At 41.6% G+C, this 22,416-nt stretch overlaps 1 protein-coding gene across 3 annotated transcripts in view; it reads right to left on the bottom strand.

Annotated features, from left to right (window-relative positions):
* MAGI3 (membrane associated guanylate kinase, WW and PDZ domain containing 3) overlaps nt 1–22,416 on the bottom strand; it is a 372,638-nt gene that overhangs the window by 136,935 nt on the left and 213,287 nt on the right. For all 3 annotated transcript variants that reach the window (XM_069761755.1, XM_069761757.1, XM_069761756.1), the window contains exon 7: nt 16,820–16,877. In XM_069761755.1, the coding sequence (XP_069617856.1) occupies nt 16,820–16,877 (58 nt within the window). The remainder of the gene's footprint in view (nt 1–16,819; nt 16,878–22,416) is intronic.

Below are 22,416 nucleotides of genomic sequence, written 5' to 3'. Positions count from 1 at the left end.
ACATCTAGAAAACTGCACTTGCCTCAATTAAGGTCAGCGTACATAAATCCATAAGTGGAAAGATACTGGGCAAAAACGGAATTCATGGGAGAATGGCAAAGCACAAATCACTGCTGACCAAAAAGAACAAAAATGCTTATCTCACATTTCTCAAAATAAATAAAAAAGAGGAATTTTTTAGAAAACATGGGTAAGGCTACGTCTTGCATAAAACCGACATCACATTCTACCATAAGAACATTATATTAGGCCGGTTTCACATTTGCGGTTGTGTCCACAGCGTTTGATACATCCGCTTGCGTTTTGATTTCATATCTTTTACATTGTGGACTCAGGTTCATGCGTTTGCATGCATTCGCTTACGCATGTGTCATTTCGCGGTGTGCGGTGGGGAGCGATTATCGCACCATGTTGCTATTTTTGAGGCGGCAAATCTCCGTCAAATATGCGCAGGCATGTGTTAAAAAACGCATTACTGTCTATGGGAACGCATGCGTTCGCTGCGCTTGTCCAGGAACTGATTTAGACACGCCCTCCCGGAAATATCAAACGCATTTGCATAAAAAGAGCAAACGCATGCAAAAACGCATGCAAACGCAACGCTGTTTTTGCTGTCATGCGTAAGCTGATGTGGATAAATAACACTGCGTTAGCATGCATTTTTGCATGCATTTGCCGGTGCGGACAAGACTCAACCGCAAATGTGAAACTAGCCTTACATGGTGGTGGTAGAGTGAAGTGGGACCGCTTTGTTTCTTCAAGAAGTGGAGAACTTGCTATAATTGATGAAGCCATGAATTCTGCTCCCCATCAGAAAATCTTAAAGGAGAATGTCTGCCCATCAGTTTGTGACCTACAGATCAAGCGAAAGACGATTCAAAGCACAAAAACAAGTAGAAACTAAAGTAAATGTCCTGACCTAAATTCAATTGAAATGCTGTGGCAAGACCTTCAACAAGAAAGCCGTTTCATGCTGAAACACCCCCAACGTACCCGAATTAATATAATTCTACAGAGAGGGTTCTCCACAGCAATGTAAAAGACTCATTGCATATTTCTTCAAAACTATGACAACTGGCACAGCCAGTTTAGGTTGGCACAGCCTGTTAAGGATTGGACAGCCAGTTCAGTGTAGCCATTTCTTTCACATTGGGGATATAGGTTTTGAGTAAATCTTTATCTTCAACAAAAGGCATGATCATTTTGTGGTTACTCAGATTGTCTTTACTTTATACTAAAATTAACTGGATGATTTACATGTGAAAAACTAACCAAATTAGAGCAAATTAGGAGAGGGCAAATATGTTTGCACAGTGTTTGTCCACTACTTAATGCAACATAGTTATTAAGGTTGAAGGAAGACTTTAAAGGTACCTTCACACTCAGCGACGCTGCAGCGATACCGACAACGATGTCGATCGCTGCAGCGTCGCTGTTTGGTCGCTGGAGAGCTGTCACACGGACAGCTCTCCAGCGACCAACGATGCCGGTAACCAGGGTAAACATCGGGTTACTAAGCGCAGGGCCGCACTTAGTAACCCGATGTTTACCCTGGTTACCATCGTAAAAGTAAAAAAAAACAAACACTACATACTTACCTTCCGCTGTCTGTCCCCCGGCGCTGTGCTTTCCTGCACTGGCTGTGAGCACAGCGGCCGGAAAGCAGAGCGGTGACGTCACCGCTGTGCTTTCCGGCTGGCCGGCGCTCACAGCCAGTGCAGAGAAGCACAGCGCCGGGGACAGACAGCGGAAGGTAAGTATGTAGTGTTTGTTTTTTTTAACTTTTACTCTGGTAACCAGGGTAAACATCGGGTTACTAAGCGCAGCCCTGCGCTTAGTAACCCGATGTTTACCCTGGTTACCAGTGAAGACATCGCTGAATCGGCGTTCACACACGCCGATTCAGCGATGTCTGCAGGGAGTCCAGCGACGAAATAAAGTGCTGGACTTTCTGCAGCGACCAACGACATCACAGCAGGATCCTGATTGCTGCTGCGTGTTAAACTGAACGATATCGCTAGCCAGGACGCTGCAACGTCACGGATCGCCAGCGATATCGTTCAGTGTGACGGTACCTTAAGTCCATCTAGTTCAACCCATAGCCTAACCTAACATGCCCTAACATGTTGATCCTGAGGAAGCTCCACATTGGGAAAAAAAATTCCTTCCTGACTCCACATACAGCAATCAGACTAGTTCCCTGGATCAACGCCCTATCAAGGAATCTAGTATATATTCCCTATAACATTATACTTTTCCAGAAATGTATCCAGTCCCCGCTTAAATTTAAGTAATGAATCACTCATTACAACATCATACGGCAGAGAGTTCCATAGTCTCACTGCTCTTACAGTAAAGAATCCACGTCTGTTATTATGCCTAAACCTTCTTTCCTCCAGACGTAGAGGATGCCCCCTTGTCCCTGTCTCAGGTCTATGATTAAAAAGATCATCAGAAAGGTCTTTGCAAGGTTCCCTCATATATTTATACATTAACATAAGATCACCCCTTAGCCTTCGTTTTTCCAAACTAAATAGCCCCAAGTGTAATAACCTATCTTGGTATTGCAGACCCCCCAGTCCTCTAATAACCTTGGTCGCTCCTCTCTGCACCCGCTCTAGTCTTAAAATCAAATCAAGTGCATGTAGCTAAAGGCCTCCATACACATTAGACTAATGTCCGCTGAACCTGCCGATATCAACGGATTCTACTGACTGTCCAATGTGCATGAAGGTGCCGTCTGACTGATGATTGGGGAGAGGTTGATCATGCATGTCAGGACTGCTAATCGCATTGTTCTCCAGGAGTGGTCCTGTGCATAAGAGTTGGCTGAGAACAATCGGCTGTAGCTTTGTTCTTGCAGCATCCATTTTATATGTATGGCCAGTTTTAGTCTGATTAGCCTTTAGTTAGACTCCTCCTGCTTGCCTTCCATTTACGTGTCACGGCTGTCACCTCAGCATTATAGGAGTTAAAGAATGTAAACCAGGGAATCCCTTAAAATACTCAACTAAGTGTAGCCAGCTCCAATTGGGTTAAGGCCAATGACACAACTGACCAATACATGGCCATAATGACATAATTATGCACATTCAAGTAGGGGTTTTGAAGCCTATGAAAAAAAACATACACCAAAGTACTATCCAGGTTGACCTACTATGGACAAGTGTTCAGCACTCTTAAAGACTAATGCAGCAGCAATCACTAGTTTATAACATACAAATGACATGAATTTCACAGACTTCTTCTAGGTGAGAAAAGTTATGACCAAATTGCACACCCCGAGGCCAATTCAACAAGACAGGTGTAGCACACAAATATGTTATGCCAGTGTTGTTGAAAAAGAAAGTGCAAAACTAATTAAGAGGCGCATAAATTTAATGACTCTAGTAAGTGGTGCGCGTCTCTGCACTGTGCCAGAAAAAGACTGGAGTAGCATTTTTGGCATACAAAGCGCCATCATTTTTTGATACGTCTGATGGGCAGGTGTGACCAAGCCCCATCACCCGCCCCAGCTCCACCTATTTAGGCGACGAGGAGGAGTCAAACTAGCAAAAAAGTGCTGCCAACATTTTTTGTGACTTTTCCAAGCATTCACACCAGTTTTCTGGAGTAAAAGTTGTGATGAATCAGCCCTTATGTGTTGACATTTTTCTGTATAATTACTCAGGTTCAATAAATATAGATTAAAGTCAAAGATTATTTTAGAACAATTTAATGGCATAAGGCCTCCATAAACAAGATAAAAGTTGGCTGAAATGGCCAATTTGGACCACAACAAATGTTGTCCTACTGTTTTGTTGAAACGAACAATTGTTATCATGGAAAACATTGATCGAACATTTATTTTTTTTTTTTAGCTGACGCTGCCTGCATGATTGGCCCAAAACCTCAACATTGCCGATGTGGTCCAAGATGCTTTTTTTTGGGTAACAACTATTCATTTGTCTCATGTATATGGGTCTGTAGAGTATTTTTCTTGCTGTAACCTGTAACTAGCGTTATTTGTAGAAGATGATAATGATTGCCAGCCATGTTTTCAAGAAGAAACGATGGATACTTGAGGTTTCATTTTTTTTTTAAATACATTTTCTCCCCCATTCTTGCACTTACTTTACCATACGATATCCGTTCTGTATTAAAAAAAAAATAAGAAAGGACTAGTGATGAGCGAGTGTACTCGTTGCTCAGGTTTTCCGGGGCATGCTCGGGTGGTCTCCGAGTATTTGTTAGTGCTCGGAGATTAAGTTTTCATCGCCTCAGCGGCATGATTTTACTGCTACTAGACAGCTTGAACACATGTGGGGATTCCCTAGCAACCCCCACATGTACTCAGCCTGGCTAGTAGCTGTAAATCATTCAGCTGCCGCGATGAAAACTAAATCTCTGAACACTAACAAATTCTCAGAGACCACCCGAGCAACGGGTAGACTCGCTCATCACTAGAAAGGACAAAACATACAGGATGCCTTAAGAGCTCTGGATACTATAGTTGATGACGGAGCTATCAGACAGGCCCCCCGGCTGCCAGAAACCTTTCCAAGCAAACTGGTATTTGTGTTGCTGAATTAGAAGAGGCAGAACGCTGGAAACCGTTCCTAGTTCCACTGGACAGTGGCATATGAGTGGGTGTCTATGTGAACACAAGACACCATGACAAACTGCTCCCTCCCTTCCGCATTGGACCAAAAATACACACGGCCAAAAAGAAAAGTTCACATGACATCTTAGTTCTGTTTATTGCAGGTGAAATGTCCTCTGCATCAAATTGCTCAAGGGGGATGTAGATAACAATGTTGCCATGGCAACAGAGCTTTTCTGGGGGGGGAGGGGGTGAAGCAGAGGCTAATAATCCCCTCAGTTTTGCTGGGACAGGCAAAGGGTTAAATGCCATAGGCACCCTGTAAATGGCTGCATAATACGGGCACATTTTAGAATAATATTAATAATCTTCATCCAATATGGAAGCAACTCCCCACACAAGCCAAAACGCTGTTAGGAAAATAAATGCACGCATGCATAATTTATTTGTATATTGCCATCAACGTACGCAATGTTCCTCAAGGTTGAGGTAAAGTACAAGTAAGGGCTTAAGTGCAGGATCCAAGGACTGATGGAAGCAGCAATTAACAGAATAACAATGCGTTGCGACAAAGAACTTGCAGCCTGAACGGATTATTGGAAGACGTACAGACTCGCGGGGAGCTACAGACTTCAAAATATTTAATTAGATCTCAGTCTGTTCACAGCAAAAAAACACAAATCTCAGGATACCTGACAGCTTCAGACAAGAAAATTAAAAGTTGAGCTCTTGATCAGCAGAGAATAGATTTCACTGGAAAGAGGGCTTGTATTACAAGTGATGCCATCTAAATGACCAATAACTGTAATAATCCCATTGTATGCTTACACTGCTCATCCTGAGCTTCTAGTTCATGCTTGAAGCTTGTGGGCCATAATGAAAATGTCTCCAATGGTGCCCCCAACTAACACAGGTCCTTAATAATAATAATAGTATTTTCATATTGGTCAAAGGGACCTTTGATGCCCCTTAGTCTCCAGGGCCCGGGTGGTACTGCAACCCCTGCACCCATTATAGTTATGCCCCTGGCTAGGAGTGCTAGGGTAGAATGAAATGGGTATTCGTCAAAGTGACATTCAGGTGGGAGAAATCAAAGCCGGTAAAGGAACATGGCGCCTAAGCTACAGGCAGAATGCTAGAAAGCAGGATTTGTGAGTAGATTGATCTATAGCTTGTGGCTAAAGATTCAATATAACTTACAATTTGTTCATATAAATTTAAGAGTCCAGTGGGTGATCTTGTCAGTGATTGACAGTACTCACTGTGTGGATAAGACCGCCCACTGGACTCAAACTCATAACGAGAAAGGACTTGAAATGAATAAATTACAAATTATTCTAAAACTTTTTTCACATACTTCATATCAATCTACTCACCTCCTCGAGCGCTATATAAATGTAACTAAGACCAGACTGATGAATTTGATAGGTTTCCTTCAAAACATTTCTAGATATTTCTTCTATTTTTCTGCCAACGCATTTTACTCTTCTAAAGTAATTCAGCATTTTAAGACTTTTTGAATAACACTATAAAGCTATCCATGACTTCTTCATGCAAGAAATCATTAAGTCTTCTGATTCATAGCACAAAGAGCAAAGTCAAGTAAAGCTGGCGGTGTACATTAGTAGTATGTCGGAGGTACAAACACGTTTGATGGATCAACCAACAATCTAATATCTGCGGCAGCTGCCAGACTCTAATGGGGATTCATTCTCAAGAGAAAAGCAGATCAGTCAGAATTGGCTTTTTTTTAACCCAATTCTCTAGTTTATCATAGAGGATTGCATATTCCCTTCTTTTAGAAATAAGATTCATGTTCAGCACACATATACAGTTGTGGCCAAAAGTATTGACACCCCTGCAATTCTGTCAAATACTCAGTTTCTTCCTGAAAATGATTGCAATCACAAATTCTTTGGTATTATTATCTTCATTTGTCTTAAATGAAAAAACACAAAAGAGAATGAAGCAAAACATTGATCATTTCACACAAAACTCCAAAAATGGGCCAGACAAAAGTATTGGCACCCTCAGCCTAATACTTGGTTGCACAACCTTTAACCAAAATAACTGCGACCAACCGCTTCCGGTAACCATCAATGAGTTTCTTACAATGCTCTGCTGGAATTTTAGACCATTCTTCTTTGGCAAACTGCTCCAGGTCCCTGATATTTGAAGGGTGCCTTCTCCAAATTGCCATTTTTAGTTCTCTCCACAGGTGTTCTATAGGATTCAGGTCTGGACTCATTGCTGGCCACCTTAGAAGTCTCCAGTGCTTTCTCTCAAACCATTTTCTAGTGCTTTTTGAAGTGTGTTTTGGGTCATTTTCCTGCTGGAAGACCCATGACCTCTGAGGGAGACCCAGCTTTCTCACACTGGGCCCTACATTATGCTGCAAAATTTGTTGGTAGTCTTCAGACTTCATAATGACATGCACATGGTCAAGCAGTCCAGTGCCAGAGGCAGCAAAGCAACCCCAAAACATCAGGGAACCTCCGCCATGTTTGACTGTAGGCAACGTGTTCTTTTCTTTGAAAGCCTCTTTTTTTCTCCTGTAGACTCTATGTTGATGCCTTTGCCCAAAAAGCTCTACTTTTGTCTCATCTGACCAGAGAACATTCTTCCAAAACGTTTTAGGCATTTTCAGGTAAGTTTTGGCAAACTCCAGCCTGGCTTTTTTATGTCTCGGGGTGAGAAGTGGGGTCTTCCTGGGTCTCCTACCATACAGTCCCTTTTCAGACGCCGACAGATAGTACAGGTTGACACTGTTGTACCCTCGGACTGCAGGGCAGCTTGAACTTGTTTGGATGTTAGTCGAGGTTCTTTATCAAACATCCGCACAATCTTGCATTGAAATGTCTTGTCAATTTTTGTTTTCCGTCCACATGTAGGGAGGTTAGCCACAGTGCCATGGGCTTTAAACTTCTTGATGACACTGCACACGGTAGACACAGGAACATTCTGGTCTTTGGAGATGGACTTGAAGCCTTGAGATTGCTCATGCTTCCTCACAATTTGGTTTCTCAAGTCCTCAGACAGTTCTTTGGTCTTCTTTCTTTTCTCCATGCTCAATGTGGTACACACAAGGACACAGGACAGAGGTTGAGTCAACTTTAATCCTTGTCAACTGGCTGCAAGTGTGATTTAGTTATTGCCAACACCTGTTAGGTGCCACAGGTAAGTTACAGGTGCTGTTAATTACACAAATTAGAGAAGCATCACATGATTTTTCGAACAGTGCCAATACTTTTGTCCACCCCCTTTTTTATGTTTAGTGTGGAATTATATCCAATTTGGCTTTAGGACAATTCTTTTTGTGTTTTTCATTTAAGACAAATTAAATGAAGATAATAAAAACAAAGAATTTGTGTTTGCAATCATTTTCAGGAAGAAACTGAGTATTATCTGACAGAATTGCAGGGGTGTCAATACTTTTGGCTACAACTGTATGTGCACAGTATGTCAAGGTGGACTGGAGAGAAAAACGGAAGGAAAACAAACTTTTTTTTGGTCTACGGCCCTTTACATGGGCTGATAAATGGGATTGAGCATTCATAAGAACAGTTGTTTCCAACTAAGAGGTTGGCAATCATCCAATGCAAAACACTCGTTTGATGAGATGATTTTTTTTTAGCTGGCTTAAAACACATTGTTCTGAGCAGCACAAGTACTGTGTAAACAGGATGTGTGCTGCCGAGAACAAGAATATTCTACAAGAACAGAATGATTTTAGTAGCAATCGCTCTGTGCATTTGGAAGTGTGGTTGGTCAACCACTCTAAACAACTGGTTTAGAGGTTAACATGATTGTGCTCTGCCCATAGAGTCCTTGACAGCACAACATGCTGCCAAGAACAATGAATTTGGTTTAAAAATCATCTCAACTGTAGAATGAGCGATTTGCGAATTCATTGGATGAGTAAGCAGTCTGTTTACACCTACCAATTATCGAGAAAGTCACATTCCTTGGAAGGCTTGTTCCTGATAATCGGCCAGTGTAAATGCACCCCAAGTCCAATTGTGCTTCCTCCTTTGCGGTCACATTTCTTTTGTCTGCTGTTTACTAGTGATGAGCAAGTATACTCGTTGCTCGGGGTTTTCCCGAGCATGCTCGGGTGGTCTCAGAGTATTTGTTAGTGCTCGGAGATTTAGTTTTCATTGCCTCAGCTGCATGATTTACAGCTATTAGCCAGCTTGAATACATGTGGGGATTCCCTAGCAACCAGGTAACCCCCACATGTACTCAATCTGGATAGCAGCTGTAAATCATACAGCTGCGTCAACAAAAACTAAATCTCCCAGCAGTTACAAATACTCGGAGACCACCCGAGCATGCTCCTAAATGAGTACACTCGCTCATCACTACTGTTTACTACTGCCTCCATCATCACTCTAGCAAACATATCTAGTCATAACTACCAAAACAGTCGGGGCCTGGGGATTTATCCATGAGTGGTCATAAATTAAAAAAAAGCTGAAGGTGAAGAAAGAAGTGTTATAAATAAAGAATTCACACAACTGCAAAGGAGTAGCTGACAGGCTTGGACTGGCCCATAGGAGAGGAGAACAAGAGAATCCTCCGGTGGGGCCCCTGTGCAAGACTGGGCCACCACCCACTTATATGAACAGTACTTGACACAATATACAGACAAAGGCAGCATCTTATTCATTTAACAATCTACCCAGTTCATTGTTATATTAATTTGTGATGGAGGGTAATGTTACATTAGCATACTGGTTAAAAGTGGGGCCCTGGAGTTGGTTACTGGTGGGCTCTTGTCTCACCAGTCAGACTCTGAGCAGCGATATAATAAAACCAAGTTAAAATATACAAGCTACAGTATAAACTGCAAAACCAACAGTATCCACAGTACAGTATTCTGTGCATTACCTCCAAGCACCTTGCATTTACTCAGATTATCAATAACACAGACGCTAAAAGTCCAGTTCTGCTCCGGTTCACGGTCGGTAATTGTGTCACTTTGTATGGGTTTTATTGTGTCATCCTCCCACCAAGGTTCTCTGTAATCTTGTAAGAATTGTTAGTAGAACGCATCTATGAAATCGCGTCTTTATTCTCTGTGTATCTTCAAAGCAAACTGCAAAATATCTGGAGACTGTCGGTTAGGAACAAGTTAAAATTGGGTAGGACCAGCATCTCCCAGGTGCAGCGATTCACTCACGGTACACTTGTTTTATATGCTGAAGCACTGGTTAGCTTTTCCGTGGTTAACGCCATCATCCTCCCCATAGATTATATTGTCAGCTAGTCTGCAGTTATCTTGGTTCTTACGCTGTTATGATTGCAAGCTGCCAACAAAACTCCGGAGGGGAACAAGGGCTTTTGCTAAGCTGTCATAAACACACACGTAACAAAAGCCAGTACTCATTCAGTTAGACAACTCACTCCCTGCGCACGCAGCCATCAACGCACACAGACTCCTTACCCACAAATCCGACTAGATCAAAGTGCAGGGAGACCTATGTTACACTTTCCACGAACCAGACCAAGATGTTCCTCCTGACTTAATATGGCATCAGTAACACTATCAGAAGAGCCACAAGAGCGAGTATTCATTACCATAATATTATAAGACAGAGAATCCAACCAACATATTAGGAGAACTGAAACAGAGGAGTGTTAATACTTGCAGTTGATGGCTTTAGTAAAAATATTTATTAAAAATAAGGCCCCCTACTGAGATAGCTGAAAACCTGAAAGGGGTTCTCAAGGAATATTAAAAAATGTTTTTATTATAAATTAATTCCAAAGCATCTGTAATTAACAAATAACAACGGTTTTGCATAGGGAGGTAATCACTAGAGAATTAATATGGTCACCGTCTTTTTAATATTCCAGGGTAGGTCTCTATCAATGCAACAGGACAAATGTGAGCATCTGCAGTAGGAAGCTACACCCTCTCCCTTTATGTGTAGGAAGATGTGCGCTCTGTCAATACTCTAATCTAGTACTGGAAATACCAGGGGAGGTGGATGTACAAAGATGCTGCTCAGGCTGATGTCCACCTTGTGTTTCTGATCTAACACCTAATACTGCAGAAGTAGCGGCTGCTCACACTGCTGTCCTCCCAGTATTTCTAATCTAATACTCAAGATAACATAAGAGGATGTAGCTCAACCTGCTGTCCACCCTATTTTCCTGATCTAATACTGGAGACACCAGGGGTGAAGAGGTAAGAGACTGCTCACTACTGTCCATCATATCTTTCTGACCTAAAACTGGAAATAACAGGGGTGTTGAGGTAGTAAGAGGCTACTCACACTGCTGTCCACCAAGTCTTTCAGACCTAACACTGAAAATAACAAGAATGTTGAGGTAGTAAGAGGCTGCTCACACTGCTGTCCACCACGTCTTTCAGACCTAACACTGAAAATAACAAGAATGTTGAGGTAGAAAGAGGCTACTCACACTGCTGTCCACCATGTCTTTCAGACCTAACACTGAAAATAACAAGAATGTTGAGGTAGTAAGAGGCTGCTCACACTGCTGTCCACCACGTCTTTCAGACCTAACACTGAAAATAACAAGAATGTTGAGGTAGTAAGAGGCTACTCACACTGCTGTCCACCATGTCTTTCAGACCTAACACTGAAAATAACAAGAATGTTGAGGTAGTAAGAGGCTGCTCACACTGCTGTCCACCACGTCTTTCAGACCTAACACTGAAAATAACAAGAATGTTGAGGTAGTAAGAGGCTACTCACACTGCTGTCCACCACGTCTTTCAGACCTAACACTGAAAATAACAAGAATGTTGAGGTAGTAAGAGGCTGCTCACACTGCTGTCCACCATGTCTTTCAGACCTTACACTGAAAATAACAGGGGTGTTGAGGTAGTAAGAGGCTGCTCACACTGCTGTCCACCATGTCTTTCAGACCTAACACTGAAAATAACAAGAATGTTGAGGTAGTAAGAGGCTGCTCACACTGCTGTCCACCATGTCTTTCAGACCTTACACTGAAAATAACAGGGGTGTTGAGGTAGTAAGAGGCTGCTCACACTGCTGTCCACCATGTCTTTCAGATCCAACACTGGAGATAACCGGGTTGCTGAGATAAGAAGAATCTGCTCACATTGCTGTCCACCTCATTTTTCTGATATAATACTGAAGATACCAGAGATTACGAAGTAAGAAGAGACTGCTCACACTACTGTCCACGCTGTCTTTCTGATCTAATGTTGGAAATTTAAGAGTCGCTAAGGTAAAACACGCTTCTATCCAGTATGCTTTTCTGATCCAATACTGGAGATACCAAGAGGGATGACCTAAGAGGCTGCTCACACTGCTGTCCATGTCATTCAGACCTAAAACTGGACATAGCAGTTGTGCTGAGGTAAGAAGAAGAAGCTGCTCGCACTGCTGTCTACCCGGTCTTTCTGATTTAATACTGGAGTTATCAGGGTTAATGGGGATAGAAGAAGCTCCTCACACTACTGTCCACCATGTCTTTCAGATCTCCTACAGGAAATACCAGGGGAGCTGAGGTAAGCAGGGGCTGCTCACTCTGCTGCCCACCCAGTCTATCTGGTCGAATACTAGTCATAGTATTAGTAATAAATTAAGTATATTTGCTCTTACCTAGTGCTGATTTGGAAGTCTGAATCATTGCAATACAACACTATCAGCTGATACGTGCTGCCGAGACAGCAGGCATCAGACACTGGCTGTATGATGTAATTCATGTATGCTTAACTCTGAAACAATGAGACAATTCAGGAAAAAAAAGTTAGGGCCTGTGCACATGTTGCAGACTTGTTGCGTTTTTTTCTCTGCACAGATGTGTCATAAAACTTAAAGGAGAAGTTTCCAATGGCAGCAAAGTGACCAAAGTTCCTGAAGTGTTATGCACACGTCGCTTATTTTTGATGTGCACCAAAAAATCTGTACCAAAAACGCATGATAAGAACATCAAAAACAAGCTCATTTTAAGCAGTGTTTTCCATGCCAAGACATGCAATAATTAACGTGTGAACATACCCTAAGACAGCTGCCAGGGACTGAGCCTCATGAAGGACTAGTCAGACAGGCGCTCCCCGGCGACTTCTGCCCACCTGCTGCCCTTATGTGGGCAAACAACAGACTGATAATATGGATACAATGTAATGCCATTATTTCGACACAGATTACTATTGGAATGCACAATATTATAATATACAATTTATCATTAGCATGCTGAAAAAAATGAGTAAAAATAGTAACCATAGATGGACACAATACAGTGTTATTTGGGCATATGTGATAATATTATATGGCTGAGGTATATTATTGTTATAATACATGGACACAGTATATTATTATAAGGGAACAACACCGTATTATATGAGCAGAGTATAGTATTATATAGAGTATCGTTTTTGGGCACAGAATAGTATTATATGGTTATAGTATACAATATGGGTATAGTATTATTTTGGCTCAGTTTGGTATTATTACATGGATAAAGTATAATATTGTAATTTGGTCACAGTATCTTTTAACGGTGGATACGTCCTTCTGTCCAAAGCCTGGATGGGTGTGCCGGAGTCAGCAAGTGTGCATACCGCGCTGTGGCAACATTTTTTTGAAGACATTGTGTATAAGAATTCGCAGACAACGTCTTTAACAAAATGGCGCCAAATATTGCAAGATGCACACGCGTCGACTCCGGCACCATTTTATTGAATAGTCCTACTTCAACGTTAATATAGCAGTGTGCATGCGCTGGCCATCACCATTATCCCTATGGCCGGCGCATGCGCACTGCTATGTTGACGTTGCAGTACATTACTTCAATAAAATGGCGCTGGAGTAAGCACGTGCTCATACTGTGATCTCTGGCGCATTTTTATTGAAGACATTATGCAATTGTACCAATAAAAATGCTCGCCTCCCGGGTGTACATAGACTTCAATAGCTAGTAGTAATATATGGGCACAGCACAGAATGTTTGTTTGGTCACTGCATAGTAATCATATGCTGTATAATACACTACAGTATATTATATGGACACAGTACAGTTGTTATTTGGTCACATTTTATAGCATTGTTATTTAGACAATCTAGTGTTATATGGGCACAGTAGAATATTTTATGGGCACAATACACTATTACATTGGCACAGTATAGCATTGTTATACTGACACAGTATAGTATTGTCATTTGGGAACACCACATTATCACAGTAAAATGATCATATAAGTGCAGCATACCACTGTTATATTGACATAAAAAGGTATTGAGAACATATCTGGGTGAAGTGTCACTTGATGTGCTGCTGATAAACATATCCAACAAATATTTTCCTTGAAAACTTTGTTAACAGGTTTACAGAGTCAATGCAGGACCTCTTCATCAGGACAAAAACCTAGCGTCTCTCTAAAGTCCTGCGGACTGGCATCCTGCAGCAGCTGATACATGCCATTGATACATGTTACTTAGGTGCAGCACTACCAGGTGAGCAGATCCATGCTGGTTTCTGTGCTGGTTTTACAGTAAAACCCTATTTTGCGCTCTTTTATTTCCCAGTTTTCCACATTACTATATAAAAAGGTATTATCATATGTGCCAGCAATAGAATTACTATACCAGTACAATATAGTATAACACCAATGCCATCTGAGCGCAGTATAGCACTTTTACATTGGCATGATATAGCAGTATAAGTACCATAGTACAGTCTTATAGGAGATAACAGCTTTCATATTCTAAACTGCACTACTAAAATTAAACCTGAATTGCAATTGATTTCTATGGAGAAAAAGCCCATCGTATGGACAATTACTGTTCAATATGAGATAAAAGTTCAATGCAATGTTTTTTAGAATAATCCATTAAATCTCTGATCCAACCTATTTTTGTATACAAGCATGTGCCTATTATCATCACTGATTCCTGCTTCTTCCTACCCAGAGGACACAGCTAAACCTGAATTTATAAAGGGAACAGGCTGTGACCTTTAAATATGCCACAACTGTCTCTTAATTTCAGAGCACTGCAATAAAGATCAAGCCTAAGGTAAAACTAATGCTAATGGACTCTCAAAGTGCATTAACAGAAAATCCCACTTAATGTTTGCCTGGAACGATTTAGAACTTCACTCGGTTCAGGACGGAGAGATTTTTACATTTAGATTTCAGCTTAATGCTATCTGACGGAGTGAAAGAGTTAATGCAAGGCCACAGTATGCAATGGCTAAATGGCATTACAAATGATAAATGAACAGACCGAGTGGCATATAAGTCGATAGCGTCATTAGTTAATATAGTGAGATACTGTAAAGGGTTGCTGCCCTCCTCCCTTGTCAAAGTACAGGATCAGCACTGCTGAATATACCGCTGCTGTTCATTAATTCCACACACTCCACTAATTCCTTGTCTTTTGAACCCGCTGTATTTTCTTGGTATATCATACATGAAAGACTTGATATTCACAGTCACTTTACTGTGCAAGGTGTAACATCACAAGATCAAGAGATAGTGATGGACTACCTTCTAGTGAGAGCTGACCACTACACGGTACCCCACAAGACCACCACGTACGTCACTGGGCAGAGGGTGTGTGTCTTCTAAATGTTAGGGTGGGGTCATCAGCTACCAGATTGATGAAATACTCTGAGCTCATTATTACTGTCACCATATGTCCGGATTTTACACCAAATTTAGATTCGGATTTATTTTATTAGCTTATTTTTCACCATTAATTTCCGGAGCACTTTACAGACATCACCATCACTGAACCCCTGGCTGACGATCTAAATTTCCTATCATTAGGTCTTTGGAGTGTGGTAAGAAACCAGAGAACCCATAGGAGACCCGCAAACACAGGGAGGACATACAAACTCCCTGCAGATGTTGTCCTTGGTGGGATTTGAACCCAGGACACCGGCGCTAATCTCAGCCACCGTGCTCATTCTTCCATGAACCATTGAAGTAATTGATATGGAGTCTTCCACTATGATAGTCACTTCTTACGCTGGAATGCAGGTACCTTGTACAATACCTGGTATTGTATTACAAGCTACAAAAAGTTCTTAAAAGATCACTTGTGTCCAAATGGGCCCAACAAGAAGTACAAAGACCAGCAAAGGACCCAAAAAGAGGTGGAACAGGAGTTATAGGGGATCAATAAGGTGAGTATTGAAGAAGTAGTCCACAACTTGGACAACATCGTGTCATACCTCTCGCTTGGACCCCATAAAATAAAAAAAGTATACTCACCTACTGTGGTGGTACCGTTCCCGTGGTGTCAGCAATCGATCTCCCTGGGATCCTGTTGTGTTGTTATGGTGACATGTGACACCGACGCCCAATCAGCGCTATTGTCACTGTCCTGCCTCCTGCTGAATTGAGCTTTTAGAGGAAGTCCGAAATCAGCTGCAGCCCAGACTACTTCTTCATGATTGATTTGTCTGAAGGCGGGGACACGGACGCCAGCGCTGATTGGGCGCCAGCGTCACAAACACCGCACGGGAGCCCCAGGAAGGAGTGCAGACACCATGGAAACAGCGCTGGCACAGGAGGGGAGTGCAGGCTTTATTATTTTATGGTGGCCAAAGATTTTGATGAAGAAGGGGTTGTCCTAGTAGAGGACAACCACGTTAATTATTTTTCAGCACGTTGAGTGGCCATATCATTGCGTGGCTAGACAACCCTTTTACAGAAAAAAAAAAAACAGCAACAAAAAAACAAAACTACATTTCCAGCACTCTACTGCAAGCTCCAATTCATACTGGGAATCAGGAGTGCTCCAAGCGCATGGAGTTTATCTACGTAATCCCTTTTGCGGCACTGTAAACCCTTGGCTGCGATGTCCAGAAATCCAGCTTTTTCGATTTTCATATGTGGTTACTGTGCTGCTAATTTTGCTATTCAGGTTATTTTCCTATGTTGACAATATACTAGAAAATAATCTCAAAAATTCTAAAAAAAATTATTGTGACTCCAAATTGTCATTCAGTTTTTATCTCACCCACAAGCTCTACTCCACATTCCATAGGTGATCTTATGGAAATCCACAACCTGTGTACAATGCTGTTATATAAGTACGTAAGTAATGATGGAAAAAACAAATACAAAATAGACTATAAGACTAGGAAAAACAACAGCAAGTCTTTTTATTTCTACTTTAAACGATTATAAATGAATTAAAAAAAAAAACAATAAGAAAATTATTGACATGTGTACAGTTAATTTAAAGGTTTATGCAAATAGGAGGCGAAATAAATAGACTGACTTACTCAACATAGTACGTCCCGTATTGTGGGTCCTCAATCTTCTCCCAGCCATATGGAAGCTCTGCAAAACCAATATGGAGACTGATGCAGCACATACTGATCCAAGCTCCTGCAGTGTAGCAGATACTACAACCCGGAGTGAACATTTAGGGGCATTCATTGCCCAATTACTCAAGTAATAAGTAACAGCTGCATACAGAAACTTCCAGGAGAATTCTGCCAGCTGACACCCCTCAATCATCCAAAAAACAGGAGAGTGACAACAATATCAATTCAGTCTATGGAGAGTTCCTCCTGCACAATACACATAAAAATCTGAAACTTTATAATACATGTCATCAGAGAAATCAGATTTTTTTTCTCCTCCTGGATCGATCATTCACTCTCAATTCATGGATAAAATCTGTATTCGCGGAGATAGGAGATGGCAGTTGGTGCTCATAAGATTTTTATAGAGAAAATAATGTACCCTGTTCAATATATCTATATGTAGATTTTATTTATTTACATATACAGGGTCCCTTGTATATAACGCGTGTGCCTATAGGAATATCTGGCTTTAGAGATGTTCACAAAATAAAACTGAACATTTAAAGAGCCCCCGTCATTTTAATTGAGTAAATTAAAAAAAAAAACACAGGAAAATAAGCAACTGTGTAATATATATTATGAGATAAATCTGCTTCTCTCTCCTCCTGGATGGATCTTTCATTCTCGGTTCATGGGTTAAGTCCGTGAAGACAGATTACCCTATTACTGAGATAGGAGAGGGCAGTTAGTGATTTTACCATTCTATGGCGGAGCTAGAGGCAGACGGACATTCTGCTGCAAGTTCTCCTGAGACGACAGTGAACTATGAGCAGCAACTGCCATCTTCTGTCTCAGAAACGGGAAAGACTGCGTTCACCAAAGACACATTTTATCTGAAATGAGAACTTTCAGTACAAATAATCTGTTCAGGAGGAGAAAGAAGCAAATTTCTCAGAAAAGATACATTACAATATTTCTTATTTTCATGTGTACTATTGATGTATGAATAATTAACTCAAACAAAGGGAACTTCTTTAATACACAACCAGTGATTAATTTTTGTTTTCCTTAATCAATAGTGCGAAAGAAAAACTTTATACTACGCAATATGCTTCTTTTTCCTCCATGACAGACCTTTCAATCTCAAGATTCTCAATTGATAGGTAAAATTAGTCTAAAGTGAACACATATTTTCCGCATTACTTAACATATTTCTCGGACTATAAGACGCACTTTGGGGAAAATGGGGGATATGTCTTACAGCTCGAGTGCAGCTTACTGAAGGGATTGTGGCGGTGGTGGAGCGGGCAAGGTCCCTTCCTCAGGACGTCAGGGGGAGCAGAAGAGGTGCAGTCAGCGGTGAGGCAGGACCAAATCCACTGCTTTCTTGGCGGCCATTTTCCCAAAGCTGTGGGTCGCCGGAGGTGGCGCCTGCACAGACTGGGATCTCGGCTCAACACTTCTGCAGCTGCCGGCTACCTGAGGAAGGGACCATGCTTCGTGTGACCCCACTCCACCGCTGCCGCGCCCCAGGTAAGATACCTTAAATTCGGACTGTAAGATGGACCCCCATCTTGTAAGCAATTTTTTTTTCTATTTTCCTCACCAAAATTTGAGGTGCGTCCGAAAAATACGACAGATCAGAGATGGGAGTTGGTGCTCATAAAGTTCTATGGAGAACTGCAACTGTCGTCTCAGGAGAACTTGCAGCAGAATGTCTGTCTGCCTCTAGCTCCTCCCTCCTCCATAGAATTTAAAAAGCTCCAACTGTCATTTCCTATCTCAGTAATGGGCATCGGACTTCTCTGAATACAAATGTTATCCATGAACTGAGAGTGACATATAAGTCCAGGAGGAGAAAGAAGCAGATAAGTCGAATAAGGAATAGTTGCTTATTTTCATGAGTACTATTCATTTATGAAGCAAAAATTAAAATGACGGTTACGCTTTAACAACGTTCTTCTGTTATATGAAGGCATACTTGGATGAAAGGGGTGATAAATCGGCTCTTTATAAAAGGGTAAATTTATGTAGGATACATTAGCGGGCAGTCCTCTCTGTGATCGTAAGTGACTCTAAGAGGAATAAACAGCTTGTTTGTTGCGGACGGCACTGCGAGCCAACAAGCGGCGTTCAGAGCGTTAGATAGACTGCTACTAATTATTAAATACAGATAAGCAGAATGTGACACGTAGCCTGCTGGCTGAGCACACTGAATCATCATGTTCTACGGAGCTTTGAAGATTCCTCTCTCTCAATGCCTTGGGTCGTCGTTACTTAAATGTGCATGATGTTCTAGCACAGCTGGGCGGGAATGCTAATTCGGCTTTGACTAGCAGTAGGTTGTACAGCTGCGTTCTCACCTGACATGGCTTGTGCATGTAAATGGCTCTATTCTAAAGGCATGCAAATTTCAATTAATTATTCATGGACGATTGTTAAATTCAAAGCGACAAAGGTAATTGAGGTGAAGTGTGACGTCACCGCACTAACTATATATAATTTCATCCTTGTAAGTTGTATGTGACGGAAGATCCAGACAGTGTGCGTACATGGGATCCAGCTGCTTCAAAGTGAACTTGCAAACTGTTTACAGATCTCTGGATCTGAGACTTGCATGGAACACATGATCAGAGGTTCCTACATCATTTTTGGATATGGTATAAAGAATGACTCCGAATCAAAATTTTTATCCTCTTAATATATTGAGATCACCATATTATATGGCACTATGTACTTACAATTGCTCATTTTGTCCTTCTACCCAGCTAATATTTCTCTTTTCCAATAGGACTATGACATCACATTTAAAAACTAACTACCTGAATCCTTCTAAGCTCTATGTAGAAACAGGAGGTCAATTTTATCTGTGTGACTCATGACTCACTGCAAAAGTCCCTGAGGTGGGGGAGAGGGAGCAGCTGAATCAGGAGTTGAAGATGGGAATGATTTTTGCAGGGAAAAGAGACTTCCTGTATCTACATTGAGAAGAGAAATAAGAAGAATTAGCTGGGTAGAAAGGCAAAATGAGCAATTGTAAGAAAACAGCGCTGTATAATATGGCGATTAAAAAGCATTTATAGGATAACAACTGTGATGGGAGTGCTTCTTTAAGTAGGAAAGCATGTTTTATTACACTGCAAGCTAATTTCCTTGTTTTGTAAGGAGGTGACAATTGAAAAGAAGGGTAAATATTGACCAGAGCAGAGAATTTTGAAGATGATAATTATTTCTTAATTTTGTAATTAAAAAGGTTATCCAATTTCGGAAAACCCTTCTCTTTTGGTGGAGTTTGTTTTAAAGAAATAGCGATTTCCTCTTTCCCTGGATGCAGAGCCAAATCTCTAACGCTACTCACTGTGTCCGCTGCGCTGACGTCATGTTGATAGTACTGCAAACAATAAGTGATCTCCACTCTAGCTCTAGCGGTGTTGATAGCACAAGTGCTGCTCACCGTCACGGAGCTCACTGGCAGTACTGTCGACATGACACTAACGGCGCAGACAATAACAGAAACGGAGAGCAGCAGCAGAGACTTTCTTTTTAAACTAACTGCACTTGAGGGAGAGCAGTGTTACCGAAAGTGGAAATTTATCTTAAAGGAAAGGGTATTGCGTGGGTTAAAATAGAAATATTTTGCTTATTTATTTATTTTTTAATATAAATGCTGTCGAGAATTATTTTTCAATTTATAATAACTTAAACAGAAGCTACCATATTACAGATGCAGCCTTCCTGCATAGACCTGGTTTTGGGTGCTTCAGGGCAGTTTTGATGAATAGAAATTCTTAAAAAAAAAAAAAAATAGTGTATAATATTGTGATCCTGCCTTCTTAAAAGGGGTATTTCCATCTCACAGATCCTAACCCAATATGCATTAGATGCAATAATATTAATAATAATAATAATAATAATAATAATAATAATAAGGGCAAACACCTCCAATTAGAAATGTAGTATAGTTTTTCTGATTTGCTGTCTCTTTCCTTATGTGTAGGCATTGCAGGACCTTAAGTATCCATGGTTACGTCCACTGACAACGTGACAGTTAGCTAGTTGGATGCTAGTGGTTGTAACTAGAGATGGGCGAACTCGAATAGTAAAATTTCACATCCGTACTGAACACCTACTGTTCGGACACAGACACCGAACACGGACTTTACCAGGAAGTGCGTGTTACTGTTAGGGTTCGGCACCCACAACACTGGATGATTGTCGCACTGTCATGCACGTGCATGACAGTGTGGAAAACACCGCTTCTGATTGGCGGTAAAATCATCACCGCTGGTCAGACAGCCGCGGTTCCCACTTGCCTCTGGTCATTGGTGTCAGCTGATGGGACTACTACTCCCATCACCGACGTCTGCTGCGCTAATAAAAAGTAAGAGCAGGAACGGTTGATGGGAGTATTCATAAGCCAGCGCTGTAAATAAATGAAAAAAAAATGATGTGGTTCCTCTGTAATTTTGATAACCAGCCAGGCGAAACTAACAGCTGGGGGCTGCAAGCCTCGGCTGTCAGCTTCAGCAAGGCTGCTTATCTAGAATAGAGGAATCCCCATTGCGATTTTTTAAAAGTAAATAATTAAAAAAAACTGCTTGGAGTCACTCCTATTTTTGACAACCAGCCTTGCTAAAGCAGACAGCTGAGGACTGGTATTCTCAGGCTGGTACTTTGCCATGGATATTGCCGCCCCCCAGCTGTCTCTAAGACACCTATCCATTACTAATCCTATAGTTGTATGGTAAATAAAACACACAGCCAGAATAAAGTCTTATTTTAAATAAAAATGGAAAAGTGTGTTATATTTTAACAAACACAGTTATACTCACCTAACACCTAATTCCACTGAATCCCTCCTGCAATGAAACAAGAATATAAAACAACAATATCCCTCACCACTCAGTAATTCTTTCCTACACCATAATCCATTTCTGGGGGATAAATGGTTTTCAACATACACGGTGCCAAGATGCGACCGTCCAGGCTGAGAACCACTGATGAATGAGCTGCTGCGATCACAGCATCAGTGAGCAGCGGTGACGTCATCGAGGTTACTGCCTGTTACTGTGGCTGCTTTCCCAGCCGGGCTGAACTGCGCTGACCTCTGTGAGATCGCAGCTAGCATCTTGAGAAAGTCTCACGATGCAGAGACGAGTTCACTGGGAGGATTTCACTGTGCTGTATTTGAAGTGCGGTGAACTCAACTTTGCACCATGAGACTTTTTCTCACTGTGCTAGCGGCGATCTCACAGAGGTCGCCGAAGTTCAGCCCAGCTGGGAAAGCAGCCTCAGTGACCAGCAGTAACCTCAATTACGTTACCGCTGCTAACTGATGCCACGAATACCGCTGCTCACTGATGCTGTGATCGCTGCAACTCATTCATCAGTGGTTCTCAGCCTGGACGGTAGCATCTTGGCACCATCCAGGTTGAAAACCATTTATCTCCCAGACATGGATGACGTCACCGCTAGATACTGATGCTGCGCTTGCAGCAGCTCATTCACCAGTGGTTTTTAGCCTGGATGGTCGCATCTTGGCACCATCCAGGTTGAAAACTATTTATGCC

This window comes from Ranitomeya imitator, chromosome 3 (assembly GCF_032444005.1).
Source record: "Ranitomeya imitator isolate aRanImi1 chromosome 3, aRanImi1.pri, whole genome shotgun sequence".
Lineage (NCBI taxonomy): Eukaryota > Metazoa > Chordata > Amphibia > Anura > Dendrobatidae > Ranitomeya > Ranitomeya imitator.
This window is presented reverse-complemented; position numbering and strand designations above follow the sequence as displayed.